Source organism: Schistocerca americana, chromosome 2 (assembly GCF_021461395.2).
Source record: "Schistocerca americana isolate TAMUIC-IGC-003095 chromosome 2, iqSchAmer2.1, whole genome shotgun sequence".
Taxonomy (NCBI): domain Eukaryota; kingdom Metazoa; phylum Arthropoda; class Insecta; order Orthoptera; family Acrididae; genus Schistocerca; species Schistocerca americana.
This window is the reverse complement of record NC_060120.1, coordinates 604,609,867-604,629,301: the sequence shown is the minus strand read 5'-3', so window position 1 is coordinate 604,629,301 and position 19,435 is coordinate 604,609,867. Positions and strand designations below refer to the sequence as shown.

Genomic DNA, 19,435 nt, shown 5'->3' with positions numbered 1-19,435 from the left:
AAAAATGTTTAGCAAAACGCCTAGCATCCAGCGCACTTTGGTTTATCGATTATTCATATGCTTTTTAAACGCATCCCAGTAGGTTTCTGAACATTTTTCAACACATACTAAGTTGATTTCTGAGCGAATCAGAAGTTGATTTTTTTGAATGCGTGCTCAGTGCACGTGATACCTCGTGGGGGATTCCCGCCGTATCTAGAAATAAAATAAAAAAAATTATCGCAAACAAAAGGGGACGGTGTTATGGGGGCTGAGCCGAATAAGTGTACGTTTACACTGCCTGCGATGCGATGCGGCGCGACGCGACGCGATGCGAGGCATAATGGCCAAAGCGATACAATGCGTTTACATTGCACACGATACAGCGCGCGCGCGATCTGGCCAGCAATTGAGCAGTCTCGGCGCGATGCTGTGTTTCCTCGACCCAGTAAATTCTTTTTTATTAGAAAACAGTGCTCTGAGAATTCAACGCAGTCGTGAATGGGTGCATGAAATCAACAAGGAGAGGAGGGCTTTAGGAGAATTTCATCATTTGTACAGTGACTTGAGAAAAGATGAGGATAAATTTTGGAGTTATTTCAGAATGAGTACAGAGACACTTGATTATATGTCGTCTGTTTCAAATAGATTACAGAAGCAAAACACAAATTTCAGAATGGCTATTACCCCTGAAGAGAAAGTTATGATCACCATCAGGTAAGTACAATAGTAAGTTTACAGCAATCATTTTATTATGAAAAATTTGAAAATTGTGATAGATTCAAACTTTCTTTTAATAAATTTTGACATAGTTGACAATGAGAAGTAAAAGACATCACAGTTCACTCACTTAAGTATCAAAGTTTTCAGAATCTTGATGGCTTGAAATAACAATGTCATCAGGTTGAATTTCAGAAATGACTATTTCATTCTGCGGATTTCCAGCAATTACGATTTCAACTGGATTTTCAGGTGCATAGGGTGACGTCAACGAATGTGCAGTGGAAGTCGTTGATTGTTCCAATTCTTCCAAAAGAACCTGCTGAATTTTTATCCTGGCTCTCAACTGAGCTGTTGGTGATAGTTTTCGCAAAGTCACTACAAAATGATAGCTGTCATCTTGCGTTTCTGATTTCGACATTTGTTGCTCAATTACCTTCAACTTTTGCTTCTCTATATTTAGCAACTCAGTTTGTCGATTTCTTGGACCTCTTGTTTTGGTTTGTGTGTAGGGTGGGTGAGGGAGGAGGCATCGAAACGCTACCCTCTGAACTTAGACAGTCTTGAAGAGCTGGCTTGGTTGGTTCCATCAGGTGAAACACTCTCTCTCTATAAGAGCTGGTGAAAATGGTACGTCGTCGTGTGCGTCCTCGTGTTGCGATGCTGTTTTTTTACTGTGATGAACATTAGTCTTGGTCTTCCGGGGCGTCATTACGTCAGTCAGGAAGGTCATTAGCTCGAACCACGGCCAACTGGATTGGAAAGGCGGCATGCCACCTTCGTCTCCTGAACGTTCAGCACGAGTTTTTTTGAGTTCTGAGCGGAAATTGTCACGTAGGCTCTTCCATTTATTCTTCAGTTCCTCGCCTGAAAATATAGACGTGAAATTCCAAAATGACAGAGCAAACAGTAGTGCTTCAAGAAGAGCGAGGAGTGTCGGAGAGGCCTTCAAAAACTATGTCAACAGTCATTAACGCAAATATATTTCATGTCGAAATTATCAAATACTGTAACTATTGTGAACGTCATTTCATTATCAAAATACTGTAATAGTATCTATACACAATTAAAATTAGATAATAAATGAAGTTGTTTGTGTTACTTATTTCTTGGAGTCTTGTAGCTATTTATTTTACTTTTTTGTACTTACTGTCTGTTCCACAATCTTCAGCTATTTCATTCCATTCTTGACGAACAAAATCCCTATTGTAGTAATATTTATTTTTCTGGTCCCACAACACAGGGCGTTCACGCACACTGTTAATTAGTCTTTCGATGTCCATTGCAAGCAAGCAATTACTTCAGACGCAAGCGCAAACAAGCAATCTCTCCAAACACTCGCACGAAACGCAAACTCGGTTGCGACTACAGCGGAGTCATCGCATCGCACCGCATCACATCGCTCGGCCCAGCCTGCAGTCTAAACGGGCACCGCTCTGTTGCCACTGTTAAACCAAGCCTGCCCATTGCCACGCGATTTCAGCGCTTCATCGCTCCGCTCGGCTCGGCATCGCATCGCGGGCAGTGTAAATTTAGCCTAAACCAGAACACGTGAATGCTAGTCGTTGTTTATATGGTTGACTGGGTGTGCGAATCCATAGATTCAGACTACCAGAGTGGAAATAAGACTTAACAGGTAAGGAAGATTACGTATTATCCGCTTGGTGTATCCAAGAAAAAGAAATATTGACAGAAAATGTTTAGCCAGAACGCTACACTACTGAGGGCCAGTTGTGCAGTCATCGGTTAGCAGCCGCTTAAGTTCTACTCTCGGAATAGCGCGGAGAACGCGAAATAACTGAACCGATGATCCTGGCTGGTAAGCGAAGTTAACTGGAGAATGTTTGACAATGGCAGGAATAGTTACAGAATTAGTGATGACAAGATTGTTAGAACGAGGACGAAGAAAAAGCAGACATCACACAAATTATGTGAAAGAATATGACTGTTCCAAATGTATATAAAAATTTCGTTCTGCCACTTTTCGATCTCATGCTTAAGAAAGTGGAGCGTATGAATCAAATGTGAATCTGTTTCCAAACATTAAACTTTTTGCTTGTAGTAGGCCTAATAGGCATCTAATATTGGTACTTAATGAATTATATTCTGTCATGTTATTTATGTAAATGAGGTACATAAAAATTACCATTTGTGCCAAAACAGACTCAATTTGCCATGTGTTACAACTGCTGCAATATTGGAAAGAGCTACTTCGTTTTATCCAGCAGATAGACGTAATCAAATCGAGAAACGACACCAGTCTTGGGTACTATTCGTATTAACAACTTTTTAGTATTAGGCAACGACATTTTGATTTTTCATGTAGAAACCGTTGGACAGAACATTAATTTCCCAACTTAACGCAGGCACATTATGTCAGTTGCAGAAAATAATGTTGCCGTATATCTTCCATTCGGAATGAACCATTTGTAAACAGTACAGCAGTGTCAGAACAACTTACTGTCTTTTAATGAGAATATTAGGACCCACAATTGTTGACGTAGTGAGTTATTGCGTCTTTTATGTGCCAGAAAATGCCACTTCTACTACCCAAGTTAATTATTCCAAGGACGATTAATGCTTCAGAGCAACAGAATCGTCTCTCACTTAGCGTTGTTCCCATAAACATCTTAACTATTTGTGCCTAATTAAGCGAAGTTTATCATTTCTTTTATTTACAAAAAAGAACAAGTGATAGGTACTTCCTCAGATACGGAATATAGATGTTGTGTTTCTTAATAATTGGTATTATCCACGTAAGAACAACCACATTTATCACAAAATAAACGTTTTTTGCTTTAAGATCACTGATATTTGGCACTCAGCTAACAGGAATGTTTAGTTACTAAATATATATAATCGTAACATGTAGAGGAGGTGACTGGCAAGCAGTGTTTTTAAATTTCTTTTGAACTGTCACAAGCTCTGGACGTCAGAGGTAACCTATCACTAAGAGCAAAAATGACGATTTTGAGGTGTTTATCACATGTGGCTTGTTTAAGTCGTACCTTCTTAGTGGTAAACTATTGTATGTATATGGTTCACAGAGAAGAAATTCAGCAGAGTGATTGTATCGCATGTGCAAGCAGAACCCATGTGGTAATCAATGGCAAGTGGTCACGGATACAAAAGATGTAGCTGTTCGTAATTGTGTCTTTGGCTACTTTACAGGTAACAACTTATTTGTGCCCTCCTGTAAAGTTAGTGAAATGTCAATTATAGTTTACCTCTGACATCGAGAATTGCCACATAGAATTCTTTCCTTTCTGTCAGAACTAACTCTGTACCACCAATTAATCGCTACTGTTGACGCCAAAATACCTTTCCTCAGGTGATTTACTTATTTCCATTGGAGACTTTATTGATACTGGTAACTAAGCAGTGAGCGTGTGCATGACAGTTGTACAACGTGCCCAAGAGGCAGGTTTGTTAATAATTTCAGCTGTCTGTTGTAATTAAAGGAAAATAAAATAAACAAATGCATAGGGATTAATTTAGCTTTTGTTTTGATCGCTCTTACATAAATCTTATTTTGAACACAATGCCAACAGATCCGCCATTCTCTGGTTCTCATCATGTTACTTTTGAAACAGCACCATCTACAACTCTGCTAGTTCTTTCGCATGTGAGAACAAGTATTTTTATTATGCAAATAAAATTGTCTGTTTTAAGAGGATTGTACAATAAAAGAGAACAGTGAAAGTGTTTGTATCCATCTGCTTCACCCTGCCTCCCACACTACATATAGCAGTTGGAGATGATTGCACAAGCCAAAGTTATGTATATTTATTAATTTATTTATTTAAATAAATAAATATTACTTTGCCATTTTCAGTTGCTGTGGAAAGTAACTGTTACTGTTCCTCAAACTGTAACAACAGCATCCAGTTTGGTTATGTGCATAGATGCACGTCTACCCCAGTAAAATAAAAAGATTTATGATTGTTCATTGAAACTGTTGGTAACTTATTCTCTATATATGTCACTAATATAATAATTAATAACCAACACAACATAGAAATTGGTTTTCTGCATGCTCAGGAACTGCAAAATCGGAAGCACAAATAGTGATCAATAATTCAGCAAATGTACTTTTGGTAGAACACCAGTTACTGTAATGAATTAATCATTATAACCATAAGACATATATACAACAGCAAGCTAGCCAATGGCCTTAGTATTGTCAGATAAATCAATCCCTATGATATCTTTGTTCTCACAGTTTCATTAAGACTATGAAAAGAATCACATTTTTCATGAAGCAGATCGCACTTCAAAGTTCCTGATACAACCTCTGACAATAAAGTGTGGTGAATGAAGAAAGAACGGTCGATTGGGCAACACTGGCGATTCGCAATGCTGTACCTGCCTAGCGGCCGGTTTTGTAAACCTGCCCCCACCGTAATTCAGATGAGCATAGTGTTTGTTCCGTGTTAGGCCTGTTGGACGAAGTGCTTGTTTAGTGGGTTGGTTCTGAGCTGAGAACAGGACAATGAATGAGCAAAGGATCAATTTAAAGTTTTCTTATAAGCTTGGAAAGACACCGAAAGAAATGCATGCAATGCTGCTACGTGTTTGTGGGGATGAAGCACTGTCCATGAAGAGAGAGAGAGAGTGTGTGTGTGTGGGGGGGGGGGGGGTTCGCCTGTTTTCGAGGAGGCTGAGAAAGTGTTAATCACAATCCCCGTAGCGGACGACCGGCGACCGCCGTCGGTGAAAACATTAACAGTACATGAGGTAGAGAATGCCATCAGCAAACTAAAAAATAAATTATCCTGTGGCACCGATGGCATTCCAGACAAAATCATTAAACACAGCAGATAAATTTCTCCTCTTCTTGTAGATATAATTAATGCATCTTTCAGTCTGGCACTTTCCCTAGAAAGCTGAAACAATCAATTATAAAACCATTATACAAAAATGGGGATCATTATGATGTAAAAAACTACAGGCCTTTATCAATGTTATCTTGTTTTTCAAAAATTATAGAAAGAATAATGTATGGAAGACTCTCTACTTTCCTAAAAAAAAAAGTGGAATATTGGTCGATGAACAAAATGGCTTTCGAAAGAATAGATCAACTGAAACAGCTATATACAACTTTCTAAAACTTGTCCTAAATTCCATTGATAATAATGAAGTAAATTGTGGGGTCTTTTTAGATTTATCAAAGGCTTTTGACGTTATTGATCATAAACTACTGCTCGAAAAACTTAGTTGCTATGGACTCCGTGGTACTGCTCATGCATGGTTTAAGTCATATTTATCTGGCAGATCCCAGAAAGTAGAAATAGTTCATGATGGAAAGTCATAATTTTCTGGTTATAAGGAAGTTAGTTATGGGGTGCCCCAAGGATCGGTGTTGGGACCCCTGTTGTTCTTGATCTTTATAAATGACTTGCCAAACTATTTAACACAAGCTGATTGTGTACTTTTTGCTGATGATACAAGTCTCTTTATTAAAGCTCAGAATGAGACTGACCTTAACAGCAAAATTGAAACAACAGCAGTTGAAGCAAGTAAATGGTTCAGGGACAACAGTTTATTTGTGAATGAGGGGAAAACATTATGGATGAATTACAGACATGTTTCAAATAATATGAAGCCCAATATAACTGTGAAGCTAGGCCAACAGAATATACTACAAACGCCAAATACAAAATTCTTAGGAATTTGGTTAGATGAGCATCTAAAATGGGACAAGCATATAGATGTGCTCAGTAAAAAGTTAAGTAAATGTTGCTATGTATTTAGAATGCTCAAAAATTGCTGCAGTGATCAAACAGTATTGTGTACATATTATGCATTTATGCATAGTCTTTTGCGATATGGTGTCATATTTTGGGGCAATTCAAGTCAGGCAAAACGCTCCTTTATTATTCAAAAACGAGCGATAAGAATCATAAAAGGAGCTGCACCTACAGATCCATGGAGGGAAATTTTCAAGGAATATAAAATCATGACTCTTCCATCCATTTACATCTATGAAAGTATATGCTTTCTGAAGTCTCACCCCCAGTTTTCTTCTTTAAACAGTGAGTTCCATGACTATACAACAAGACAGAGTAATGAATTTCACAGAGAAGTGCATAAGAAAGCCCAATACAACAAGAGTGCAATATACCACCCAAAAATTCTCTATAGTGCTCTTCCCTTAAAAATAAAAAGGATTCAGCAGCTGAGCAGTTTTAAAAGTGAACTCAAAAGAATGTTAATCAGTAATAGTTTTTACAGTGTTAGTGAATATATGAATTCTTCAGAAATATAGCGTGCCTTCACCTATCTTATAAGTTACTCATATACAAACATGTGTCGTGGGGTAGACTCTTTTATGTACACACAAAAATTAATTAATCTGTCAATATAGAGCGTTATAATCATTGTTTCTTGTTGCTGTCCATTATACACAGAATATATGTAACTTATTTGTTTCCTATATTGTTACAAATTTATATCATGTAAGCAATAATTGTTTTGCCCATATATTTAATTCAGATTATTCACTGATAGTTTTTACATAATATGTTGTTATTCATATTTTTTCTGTATGTAACATATGACAAATCCCATATCATTGTACATGATAAAACGGGTGCTCAATAAACTGAAACTGAAGAAAGTGAGGACATTAGTCACGAACGACTGTCGATTACCTGTGCGCTTGATAGCAGATGAACTGCAGGTGAATCGTGAATCCATGTGACAAATCCTTACCCAGCAATTAGGGAACAGGAAAACGTGTTGTCGTCTTGTGCCACATCACTTAACTGACGATCAGAAGCAGGCGCGTTTAGAGGCATCATAGGATTTTGTCGAAACGGTGGATGCGACATCCAATTTCTTGAACAGTATTGTCACGGTGGATGAAACCTGGTGTCTCCGGTACGACCCTGTAACGAAACGACAAAGCATGGAATGGCGTTCTACAACACCACCTCGTCGGGAAAAGGTCTGAGCCGAAAAACCACACATCAAAATTATGCTCATCACCTTTTTCGATAGTCAAGACGCTATCCATAAGGAATTTCTACCTGAGGACACAACTTCGAACGTTGCACGGTACGCTGGAATTTTGACCTGTTTCATGCAACGTCTACGCTGGGTATGACCCCAATAGGCACAAAAAAAGTTCCTGGTATTTTTTTCACAAAAGCGCTCGTCCACACAGCCAATATCGTCAAAGAGTTCCTGGCAAGAAAGGGGGTAGTGCAACTTGAATATCCACCATATTCGCCGGATCTCAATCCTCATTCCCTCGACTCAAACTTGCTGTGAAAGGAAAGAGATTTGACGATATTCCTGTCATCCAACGACACGTGACGCCGCTTTTGAAGACCATCCCAAAGGAAGACTTCGTGCAGTTTCCAGTTCATGTATCACAGAACTCAGCGGTGCGTAGTTATGAGAGGGGACTATTTCGAAGTACAGTAAGGTAACTGTAGTTCATAGTTTACCTACGTTAATGTTACAGGACTATTCACCGAACTTTATTGTCAGAGGTTGTGTATTAGGCGCCTGTTACCACACAGCTACGTTTGATGAAATGTTGTTGCCTCTGAATCGATCATACTGTGGCACCCTTATGTTGATAACTTTTATCAAATCGTATATTTTAGTGTACAGATCTTAGAACTTATGTTCCATGTATGGGCCATTGTCAGTCTGTATCCGTTTTCTGGGTAAAATACTTAGGTGTTGCTTTCTTTAAAGGATTGTAGGCCTATTTGTAGCTGCTCTATCAATCTGCATGAAGTCGTTCATAAACTAAACTATTGCATATGCTTTCCCATCCATTATTTTAAAAAAATAGAACGATCTCTTACTCATCTATCAACAGATACCTGATTTTTTACTAATTTCAAGATAGACTGCTACCGTTTACATACATTTACCACACACTCCTAGGTAAAAGTCTTACACTAACATTTTCATTGTGTGAAGCTGTATCGGTTTTCATACTTTCCACTAGGCCTACGCTCTGGAGCTTGTTTACAATATCCATCAGCCCCAAAATATCTTCAAAGTTACAGTCTGTGCGCCGAAAAAGAAACAAGTCGTCTACTTACAGACTATTATTCTGTCCTTGTACGTAATGGGGCTGTGAAGGGATGCTGCTATAGTGAAGTTGATGCAGTAAGATACCATAATAACGCTTTATAGACAAATAACAGTAACAAGACGGAACAGCGTTCAGTCACACGTGTATCGCAAAGTAACAAATAAATCGAAAAGGCAGAGAAATTTTTGAATGGTGAATACAACACTATCACTGATGGATGCACACCACTTACTTCTGAATCACTCTCACTTTCTTCAGTGTCACACGAAATGCTGTCAGAGTTCAATGAAATAATGTGTCACATAACCTTTTACTTGAGTCCATACGAGTTGAACTGAACTAAAGTGGCAATGGTATGGTGCCAATCTGGGGACCCTATGGCCATATTCTTTTTCCAGTTCATTGACAACATACAGACGCAAAGGTGGTTTACTCTGAGCCACGAGGTCCAACAATTTACCATTTCTACAGTCGTCTGGTATGGGAGTGTTTGTTCGTTGTACCCTGTCGATAATGTTTTGCTCCTTGGAAGCAACTGTAGGTGCCTTATCAAGGCTAGGTGAATGATATGCGACATTGTCTGTAACTATTACTGAGGGCTTGCTCAAGTTTTATAGGAGCGAGTCCGTAAACCATTGCTGAAATGTGTCTATTCATTCCTTCGTGATACTCGACGGTGTTTTTCGATCTAAATAACACCATGCATTGTTAAAAAATATATCGGCTCAACCACTTGTTTATAGTGTAAAACACTAAGATTGACGCGTTTTGGAAGTCAAGCTTCCATCATCAGAATAATAAAAAGTAAAAGAACCTGTTAAAACTCGCTAAAATGGAACATGCACCAGGCACAATAAAATTGATAATAAAATGTTTTAATTTTATTATCAATTTTATTGTGCCTGGTGCATGTTCCATTTTAGCGAGTTTTAACAGGTTCTTTTACTTTTTATTATTCTGATGATGGAAGCTTGACTTCCGAAACATGTCAATCTTAGTGTTTTACACTATAAACAAGTGGTTGACCCGATATATTTTTTGGCATTGAAATTGACAACCACGACCTCTGATCCAGTATGAATAAAATCAAGTAACACCATACATTGTTCTGTAAATACTGCAGATGTACCTGCGTGGAGAAGAATCAGTCTGCTACCTTTTCCAGTAAGTTATGGCATGATATCAGACACTGAATCGTCTGTCCAGATTGTAATCATTGAATGGCTTGCATTTACACGTCTCCATGTAGCCAAACATCATTAAAATTTTCCTTTGATATCATCATCAAAAATTGACATTGCCATGCTACAGTGTCACCTATTTCCATTATGACCGTTCTTCCATTAATTTTTTAAATATTTGAAGCCCAAGCCGTGCACCACATTTCACAGAGACGATTTGCTACCTCTGAAAAGCTCCTCTTCTTCTAAGAAAACCTTCAGTTTATCAAGGGTCGAGTGTTCCTTTGCTGAATATTTACTGTAAATATGACACCGAACAGAATCTCCCTCAAAATTGTCGATATTCGTCACACACATCTCGAATTGCTTCTTTTTTCCTAGTGTGCTAAGGTGAGATGGTCCAGCTTCACTTTCTTTTGCTCCGCACTTTTCCTTCCATATTCTCAAAACAATGTTTTTGTGAATTTTTAATGCCACTATGGTTTTGTCAGTGATTTTAGTGAGAGGTAGCAAGAGTCCAACATCGTCTTTTTCTCGTTTAAAGTATTCCCAGGCATTATTGCAATATTCACGAGCGTGCCCTCCCAATGCAATGCCCTCACTGCAGACAGACTCCTCTCGCACAGCACTCTTCTGTGGATGCCGTCTCCCACTTCTTGCGTCTGATACCGAAACGATGTGAACGGAAAGAAATAATGACAAGAATGTCACACAATTCAGGTCACAGCACCATGCAGTGGATCTGCTTTACGACCACTGTAGGTCTCATGTGTAGATAACAGTTTGTAGCAATAAAGGGCATCTTTTCTTTCTTTTTTCTTCTCTACCCATGTTTAAGGGTTTCAAAAGCGGAACTGCGGTTTCCAAGAGGATTTCCGTGTCCTTTTCATGGATATCTGTAGATAAGGGTTATAAAACCAGTAAGTATCCGTGGCTGTGCTGGTGAACCTGTGGACGCAGCAGGGTGTGAGGTAAGGGGAACGAGACAGTGGAACAACCGTCTTGCTTTGCTTGAGGCATCTTACTTTACTAGAAAGTGAACTCATTTCAGCAGGCTATTCATGCGAAATGCATCATGTAACCACAACTAAATTATTTCTGTGGCCGTCATTACGGCTTTATAAGAAATCATTCATTCCCCTTCTAGTTTTGCAAGTTATTCCATCTAGTGCCCATGTGCGGATTCACACGATGAATATCCCACGTGTATTGTGTAATCGGTAGACGTGAACGGGTCTCCAGTTCCAGACGTGTATGCTAGGCGAACTGCTTCAGTTTTGTATTCCATAGTATACCGTGTAAAAGGGGTTTTAAATACGAATGACATACGTGAAATTATGCAGCGTGCTCGGCTGGTATTGTCAATCTAACTGGACGGGTATGCTATTCCAGGAATAACTAACCAGAGAATAGAATGGTCCCTATTTATACAGTGGTTAGCCTATCCCTAGAATTATCACAAGGTTGTATAACTGGCCCTAAAGAGGCTAAAATAAAACTTGCGTGTTTGATATCAATATTGTCATGATTTTGTATGTAAGAACGTTACATCAGTGTTAAAATATATTTATTTATATTTTAGGTAGTAAAGAGCAAATGATGAGTGCACCAAGAAAGAAGCTTTCTGGGGCTCAAAACAGAAAAAGAGCTAAGGATAAAATTGAAGAAATAAATAAATCGGCTTCCAGGATGAGAAGATGGCTTCATGAAACAGATGCATCATTAAGCTCCACTGATACTTCTGATACTCTGATTCAGGTATTTCGAACAATTCTTGTAATTTGAATGCTCAAGATAATTCGATTGAACAGTTGATGGTTCAAGTTTCAGATGATTGTTAACAGCCTTCGTCGATGGTGTTACTTCAGCAGGAAGATGACGTTGAGACAGCAGTTGCTGACTTATTGCGGACAGGTAGCAAACACAAAATTATAGATCTAATTGACCCAGGTATATGGCCAGACCACAAAAAAATCACAGATCAACAAAGGTCTCAGCCTGCAAGGTCTGGGCATTCACAGAGGGTGGTAGTTGGGGGCTCCAACGTTGGGCGCGTAATGGGGCCCCTTAGGAACATGGCTGCCAAGGAGGGGAAGGAAGCCAGTGTGCACTCCATGTGCATACCGGGAGGAGTCATTCTGGCTGTGGAAAGGGTGCTTCTGGATGCCATGAAGAGTACAGGGTGCAGCCAACTGTTGGTGGTGGCCCATGTCTGTACCAATGACGTGTCGCTTTGGATTGGAGGAGATTCTCTCTGGTTTCGGGTGGCTAGCAGAAATGGTAATGACTGCCAGTCACGTTTCCAAGATCGAGGCGGAGCTCACCATCTGCAGCACCATCGACAGAACCGACTATGATCCTTTGGTGCAGAGCCGAGTGGAGGGTCTGAATCTGAGGCTCAGGCAGTTCTGTGACCGTGTAGGCTGCAGATTCCTTGACTTGTGCCATCGGCTGGTGGGTTTCTGGGTTCCGATTAATAGGTCAGGAGTCCTCTACATACAGGAAGCGGCTACACGGGTAGTAGGGGCTGTGTGGAAGGGATTGGGTGGTTTTGTTTAGATTAGAGTGTCTCAGGAAACCACAGAAAGGGTGTCCGTCTGAAAGGGGGTAGGTAAAACACAATACGGTAGTTGTAGAAACGATCGGTATTGTAGTTCTAAATCATTGTAGCTGTGTTGGGAAAGAACCAGAGCTCGAAGCCCTAATAGAAAACACTGAAGCTCAAATAGTTATAGGTATAGAAAGCCAGAAATAAGTTCAGCCGAAATTTTTTCAAACGATGTAACAGTGTCCAGAAAGGATAGATTAAATACATTTGGTGGTGGAGTTTTATTGCTGTCAGAAGTAGTTTGCCTTGTAGTGAAATTGAAGTAGGTAGTTCCTGCGAAATAGTATAGGTGGAGGTTATACTTGACAATCGGACTAAACTATTAATTGGATCGTTTTACGAACCCCCCGACTCAGAAGATATAGTTGCTGAACAGTTGAAAGAAAATTTGAGTCTGATTTCAAATAGGTACCCCAATCATACAATTATAGTCGGTGGCGACTTCAATCTACCCTCGATAATCTGGAAAAACTGTACGTTTAAAGCTGGCGGCAGGCATAAAACGTCATCCGAAATTGTACCGAATGCTTTCTCAGAAAATAATTTTGAACAATTAGTTCATGAGCCTACTCGATGCGTAAATGGTTGCGAAAGCATACTTGACCTCTTAGCAACAAATAATCCTGGACAAATAGGGAGTATCGTGACGAATACAGGGATTAGCGACCACAAGGCAGTAGCAGCTAGGCTGAATACCGTAACTCTTACAACCATCAAAAAGAAACGCAAAGGATATATATTTAAAAAAAGCTGATAAAAATGCTCTTAACGCCTTTTTAAGAGACAGTCCTCACTCCTTCCGTTCTGATCACGTAAGTGTAGGAAAGATATGGAATGACTTCAAAGAGATAGTATCGACGGCAATTGAGAGATATATACCACATAAATTAATAAGTGATGGTACTGATCCCCCATAGTACACAAAACGGGTCTGATCGCTGTTGCAGAAGCAACGAAAAAAAGCATGCAAAATTTAAATGAACGCATAAACCTGAAAATTGGCCAAGTTTTGCAGAAGTTCGAAATATAGCGCGTGCTTCAATGCGAGATGTTTTTAATAATTTGCACAACGAAAGCCTGTCTCGGAATCTGGCAGAAAACCCAAAGAGATTCTGGTCATATATAAAGCATACCGTCACTGCGCGATAACAACGGTGAAGTCACTGATGACAGTGCCACCAAAGCAGAGTTATTAAACACCAAAGAAGATGAATTAAATATTTCCGAATTCCAATCAAGAACAACTGCGAAGATGATAAACATAGAAGTAGATATCCTTAGTGTAGCAAAGCAGCTTAAATCACTTAATAAAGACAAGGCTTCCGGTCCAGATGGTACACCAGTCAGGTTCCTTTCAGAGTATGCAGATGCAATAGCTCCATATTTAGGGGAGTGTCTCCCGACAGTACGCACTTGGCTGTTTTGACGTTTGACTGCCGGAAGTCACGTGACAGTCCCTTCAGTAAACACTTTGCTGCGAGGACGGTTTTCATGCAGTGCAGTTGCATCAGTATGGAGATCACCGAGTTGCACACGTGAATACTGAAGGAATTAGTTAAGCACGAAGTAATTTCCATCTTATGATTTAGTCCTTCATGTTCAATAAACAGAATAGTGTAAAATTTCCGCAGTAGGCCCATACTGAAATTTACGTAATTGATATATGTGCGTACAGATTCGCCGAAATATTCTGCCGATTAGTGTCAGGTTTTTTTCCCCCTTTCTTTCTGTGGATCTTAGTTGTTATAACGAAATGTGCGTAAAATATGGGAAATAAATGTGGTTAAAAGGTTAACCCAAGGCTATACTGCTCATAAGTCTGCTACCTCGGTTTATTTAGCATTTACATGTAGGGGGACCAAACTGGGGAATATGAAGTATTTTTAATATTTTGGACGACGAAAAGCGGCTTTTAAGTAGCCATAGTATAGTTCCAGCCCTGTTGAAAACCTGCATAAGGAATGCTGTATGGTGAAAAAAGATCATGGCTAGACCTGAACAGAGTCATAATTTGTACAACTTTAGAAAACGTCTTTAGCTTCCAGCAAAAAAAAAAGGGGTGAAAATCTTGAAAGTGTTTACCCTGATCTTAGATATAATGTAATGGATAATGCTACATGGACCAAAAATATTGTTATGTATCGTTTTTCTTATTCCATAGTGTCGCCAATATTCCTGTGAAATAATTTTTTCTGTGACAAACAGAAAGAAGAATTAAGTGTAAACGGGTCACATAGTGCTCAGAAAGTTACTCCCATAATGCCTGTATCTTAGAACTAAACTTAATGTGTTATCACTTTTTATAGAAGTGAAGCCAATTTTACTGTGTATGTAAACATTGGTTATCAGCACAAGAAGCAGGGTAGTATAACTGAATTGAATGCCTAAATTCAAAAAGTGCATGGTGCAGAACACCTGCTTCCTTCGGTGATGTATCTAAATATACCAACAGAAAATCTAGTGTTAAAGAAATTGATTTAAAAAGCTACTGTGTGGACCTAGATTTTGAGTTGGCTGCTTCGGACTTATTAAATCTTATTATAATAATTGTTGTCTAGTATACCATTCTCCAGATGGCAACTTTTAAAATTTTCTCATCTAAATAGAATCTTGGCTGTGCTATTTTATGCACTTGAAATCAGAAATTGCACTGGGTGTTCATTTCAATGTACGCTTTTGCAAGGAGAGTTCTAAGGAGGAAAATTTATGAATCTGTTAACAATTTATGGACTATTTGCAGCATGTCATTTACCAACCAGAGGTGATGCCTGCCCTGACACTGTTATCCCAAATCTAAATACATGGGACTATGAGATGACTTTAGTTGACCCAATGACGTCTGCCAACAGAGCACTAGTCATGGGACTTTATACAAAGAGAACGAATAATCAACCAGCTGTTTCCTAGCATTCTAATTATGTATTCACAAAAAGGATCATTAACAAGGAAACATTAAACTCTTTTCAAACAGCGCTAACTGCAGTAGCTCACAGGTGGGATTACAAGAAATGGCTGTAATTAATGCGTTTAAAGAGTTATTTCAGACCATCAAAACCAAATTTGATTATAGCTATCCACAGAAGACCAAAAAATGTCGCAACACAGGCAAACTCTGTGGGTGGTAAAGTATTTTGTCATAACAGACATGACATTTAAGCACTTTTGAGAATTTTAGCCAGTTTTCTTTTACATAGAAACTAAGACTTGCTGTAGCGTGACACTAAATCCTTGATTTTTGTGCTCAAACACAGTAGTAAAATCATGTCAAATTCCATTACTTTCCTTGTTGTCTTTTGTTAACTCAAATCCTTTACCAAACACTGATACAGACCAATTATAATGTTTCATTGTGCAATTCAGTTTTATTTACACAATTAGATATCACTGAATTATAGAATACAGTTTGAATGAATGAGCCAAGATGGTGGGACAGCATTATTTTAGTATACCATGATTAACAAAACTCAAAAAATGAACAAGTAAATTTAAATTTTTATTCACCTTCAACTACATGGAATCTCTCTCTCTCTCTCTCTCTCTCTCTCACTCACTCACTCACTCACACACACACACACACACACACACACACACACACACACACACACACACACACACAAATTGACATAATGTACAAGACCACCTTTATGTGCATTAACAATATTAGGAAAAGGATAGTTTGCTATTCGCTGTAAAAGTGACATGTTGAGTTGCAAACAGGCACAATGTAAAGACTGTTACACATTTAGCTTTTGGCCAAAGACTTCTTCAGAAAAGAAAACACAAAAAGATTTACACATGCAAGCACACTCCCTGCACACACCTCCACTATCTGCAGTGGGAGATATTGGTCATGTGTGCTTGCTAGTGTTAATCTGTTTGTGTTTTGTTTTCTGGAGAAGGCTTTGGCCAAAAACTAAATGTGTAACATTCTTTACATTGTGCCTGTCTGCAACTCAACATGTCACCTTTGCAGTGAGTGGCAAACTATTTTTTTCCTAATATTGTTGATATTCCAACCTGGAGTTTACTTTTTTTTTTAACACTTAAATCACCCCTCACAAAATCCTTCTCTGCTTTGTGGAAAAAAATCTAGCCTGAGATTCAATCTTGGCATTCACATTTACTGTGTTTTCTTCTGAGAAAGAAAAATCTTTATTAAGATTACCAATGATCTTCTTCAGATCCTTCAATACTTTGGCCTTAGTCTCCTGTCCACACTGTGTTCCTTTGCTGAGTGCAACTATAGTTTCACAGTGAGACATCACATCCTGTTCAAATGTGTCAGCAGATTTTTCTGAATTGCCAGAAAGCAATGCTGACACATATTCATTGTCTGCACTAGAGGGCAAGGAACACTGTTCACTCTCCTGGACAGCACCAGACAATGATTTGGCACATGCATGTATACGCTTACATATGTTAAAATTTAAAATGTTGTCTAAACAGCTGCATTTATACGAATGTACACATATGTTGCAGGTGTTGCACTTAAGTGAACATTTTCTTTCGCATATCAGTTCTGAATTTTTTACAACATACACTTCACAACCAGTGGAAGAAAGCACTTCCCACAACCCTTCACCCCTGCATAAAATCATCCCATTTGTTATAGCTGAGCTATCGTTGTGGCTTGCTTTCACTCTTGACGCCCTAGAGCACTGTTTACGTTTTGAGAGCTTCACTAAGCCCTCATATACTTTGTCTCTCACTAAACATAACAAAGCATTTAATGACTTATCCAGCCTTCTGCACTTTTTCCCTTCTAGGTAACTGTATTTAATGACTTTATGTAGGGACTCCAAGTAATTGTTTGTATTAATGCCCAATCGGTGCCTAAAACAATACGGCCACTTTTCCACTCGCTGGCAGTACATCTTAAGAAAGTACCTGCCAAATTCTGCAGTATCCGGATCATTCAATAAGTCTTCCACCACTTTCTCCAGACTACAACTAAAAACATCTATATCCAGTTCAGTCTGAAGTCGCTTTAGTGAACTAAACACTGCTGATTTTTTCTCACTACCCCCAGAAATTCTCCTTAAATTCTGAGACCAGTTCCGTTGTATATAACAAGAACGCAGTAACTGGTTTGGCACAGGTCCCATTACTGCTGACCATGCATTATAAAATGCTGGTGCATCGTCAGACATAAACACATTGGTCTTTACAGTGCCCACCCTTTCTCTCACACATTTGAGATAAAAAGACAGTAAGCACATGTCTCCCCTATTTGAAAAACAAAATGCAACTGGCATTCCAGCACCATATCTATCAACAACGACAATAGTAAAAAGTTGAAAATCGTATGCAGTCATGCCATGAGTGCCATCCACACATATTTTATCTTCTCCATGCTTTAGAAGTTGTTCGGCCTGAAAGTCTGTCATTATAATAAAAATGAAGTCTTCATCTTGAAAATTAGGATCCACTTGTTTTTGCTGCTTGAAATACAGTACTGGGTTGTCACTTTCTCTCTTCATTTCTTCAACCCACAATTTCACACTCACTGCATCATTTTCATGCTTCTTCGTTGCATAACCAATATCAAAATCCCTTTTTATATTATGCAAATCTTTTTTCTCAAGGAGATGGATTCTCTCCACACTTGCAGCGATTGGTGCACTTCGGACATCTTGTAAGACTCGTCCAACAGGAACACTCTGTGACAGCCGTCCTGAAAAAAGAAAAAAAAGGAAATAAAAATGAAGCACATTGATAGACCCTACGTCTGTTCACACAAATAAATTTGATAATTTCATGCACATAAGTGTAACATAATCCATTTTACCTGCCAACTCTGCCCTCTCGTTCCCATGCAGAAATGTTCTTCCAACATCTTGGGTGTGTCCCATATGTTTTGGAAAAAATTTTAAGCAGCATTTGTCCTCTGTTATTGTCACTTGCATGTTGGATGGACAAGTACTGCCTATTTTATTCGTGCCCATACTTTTGACACACCTGGCACCTGTTCCTTTAGAATTGAAATTGAAAGAGCGATGGCAGTGGTAATATCGAACACGTTTTTCTAGTCGCTCCTGCTCCGAACAATTCATTACATAACGAACATGGTTTACTTTTTCGTAAGAAATTTTCCACTCTTCAAAGTCTGAAAAAAATGTTAAGGCAGTATTTTTAAGTCATGTACTTGGGATCAACAAAATTTACTAAAACGTGACAAACACAATAAATATAAAAAACAAAACTGCAAGACAACCAAATTCTATTTCCTGGCACCCAAAACTAACGTCATGGTTCTCTTGAATATGTGTTCTCAGTGTGTCATAGGTGAGAAACGAGAGAGAGCACTGTGGGCAAATAATGCGGCATTTCCGACTATTTTCCTCCGACTTCATGCCATGCACAGTTATTTGATGACGTTTTAATGAACTGCATCTCATAAATGCAATTCCGCACTGGGGACACAATTCACTGCCTTTTCCTTTTTTAGACACATGGATATCAAGTTCATGAACTTTCCTCATATGGGCGTAGAGGTTCTTTCGCATTTTAAACTCGGAACTGCATTCCTCACACTTATAGAGCGTTTCTTGGGAATCACTCATGTTTGCTAAAACAAACTAAACAATAACAAAACGGAACAGCAGCAACGAAATAACAAGAAGCAGCAACAAACAACGAAAGCAGCTAAATGGAGCACAAGGCAAACATCAACATGAATGGCGTCTTCGAACAGGATGCCTCGTCACGTGAAACCAACTTTCGGTCAGTAAACGTCAAAACAGCCAAGTGCGTACTGTCGGGAGACACTCCCCCATATTTAGCAATTATATACAACCGCTTGCTCTCAGAAAGTTCCGTACGTAAAGACTGGAAAGTTGCTCAAGTCACATCAATACCCAAAAAGGGAAATAGGAGTAATCCACTGAA

At 38.9% G+C, this 19,435-nt stretch overlaps 2 protein-coding genes across 2 annotated transcripts; both read right to left on the bottom strand.

The window, feature by feature from the left end:
• Positions 1-918: 918 nt before the first annotated feature.
• Positions 919-2,096, bottom strand: LOC124596438 (transcription factor Adf-1-like). The gene is made up of 2 exons (XM_047135573.1): positions 1,850-2,096; positions 919-1,566 (listed from the first exon to the last, which is right to left on the bottom strand). The coding sequence occupies exons 1-2, from the start codon at positions 1,980-1,982 to the stop codon at positions 1,289-1,291; spliced, it is 411 nt and encodes a 136-aa protein (XP_046991529.1). The 5' UTR covers positions 1,983-2,096; the 3' UTR covers positions 919-1,288.
• Positions 2,097-16,156: 14,060 nt separating this feature from the next.
• On the bottom strand, positions 16,157-18,742 carry LOC124595582. Its single transcript, XM_047134374.1, has 2 exons — positions 18,336-18,742; positions 16,157-18,221 (listed from the first exon to the last, which is right to left on the bottom strand). The coding sequence occupies exons 1-2, from the start codon at positions 18,598-18,600 to the stop codon at positions 16,603-16,605; spliced, it is 1,884 nt and encodes a 627-aa protein (XP_046990330.1). The 5' UTR covers positions 18,601-18,742; the 3' UTR covers positions 16,157-16,602.
• Positions 18,743-19,435: the final 693 nt, after the last annotated feature.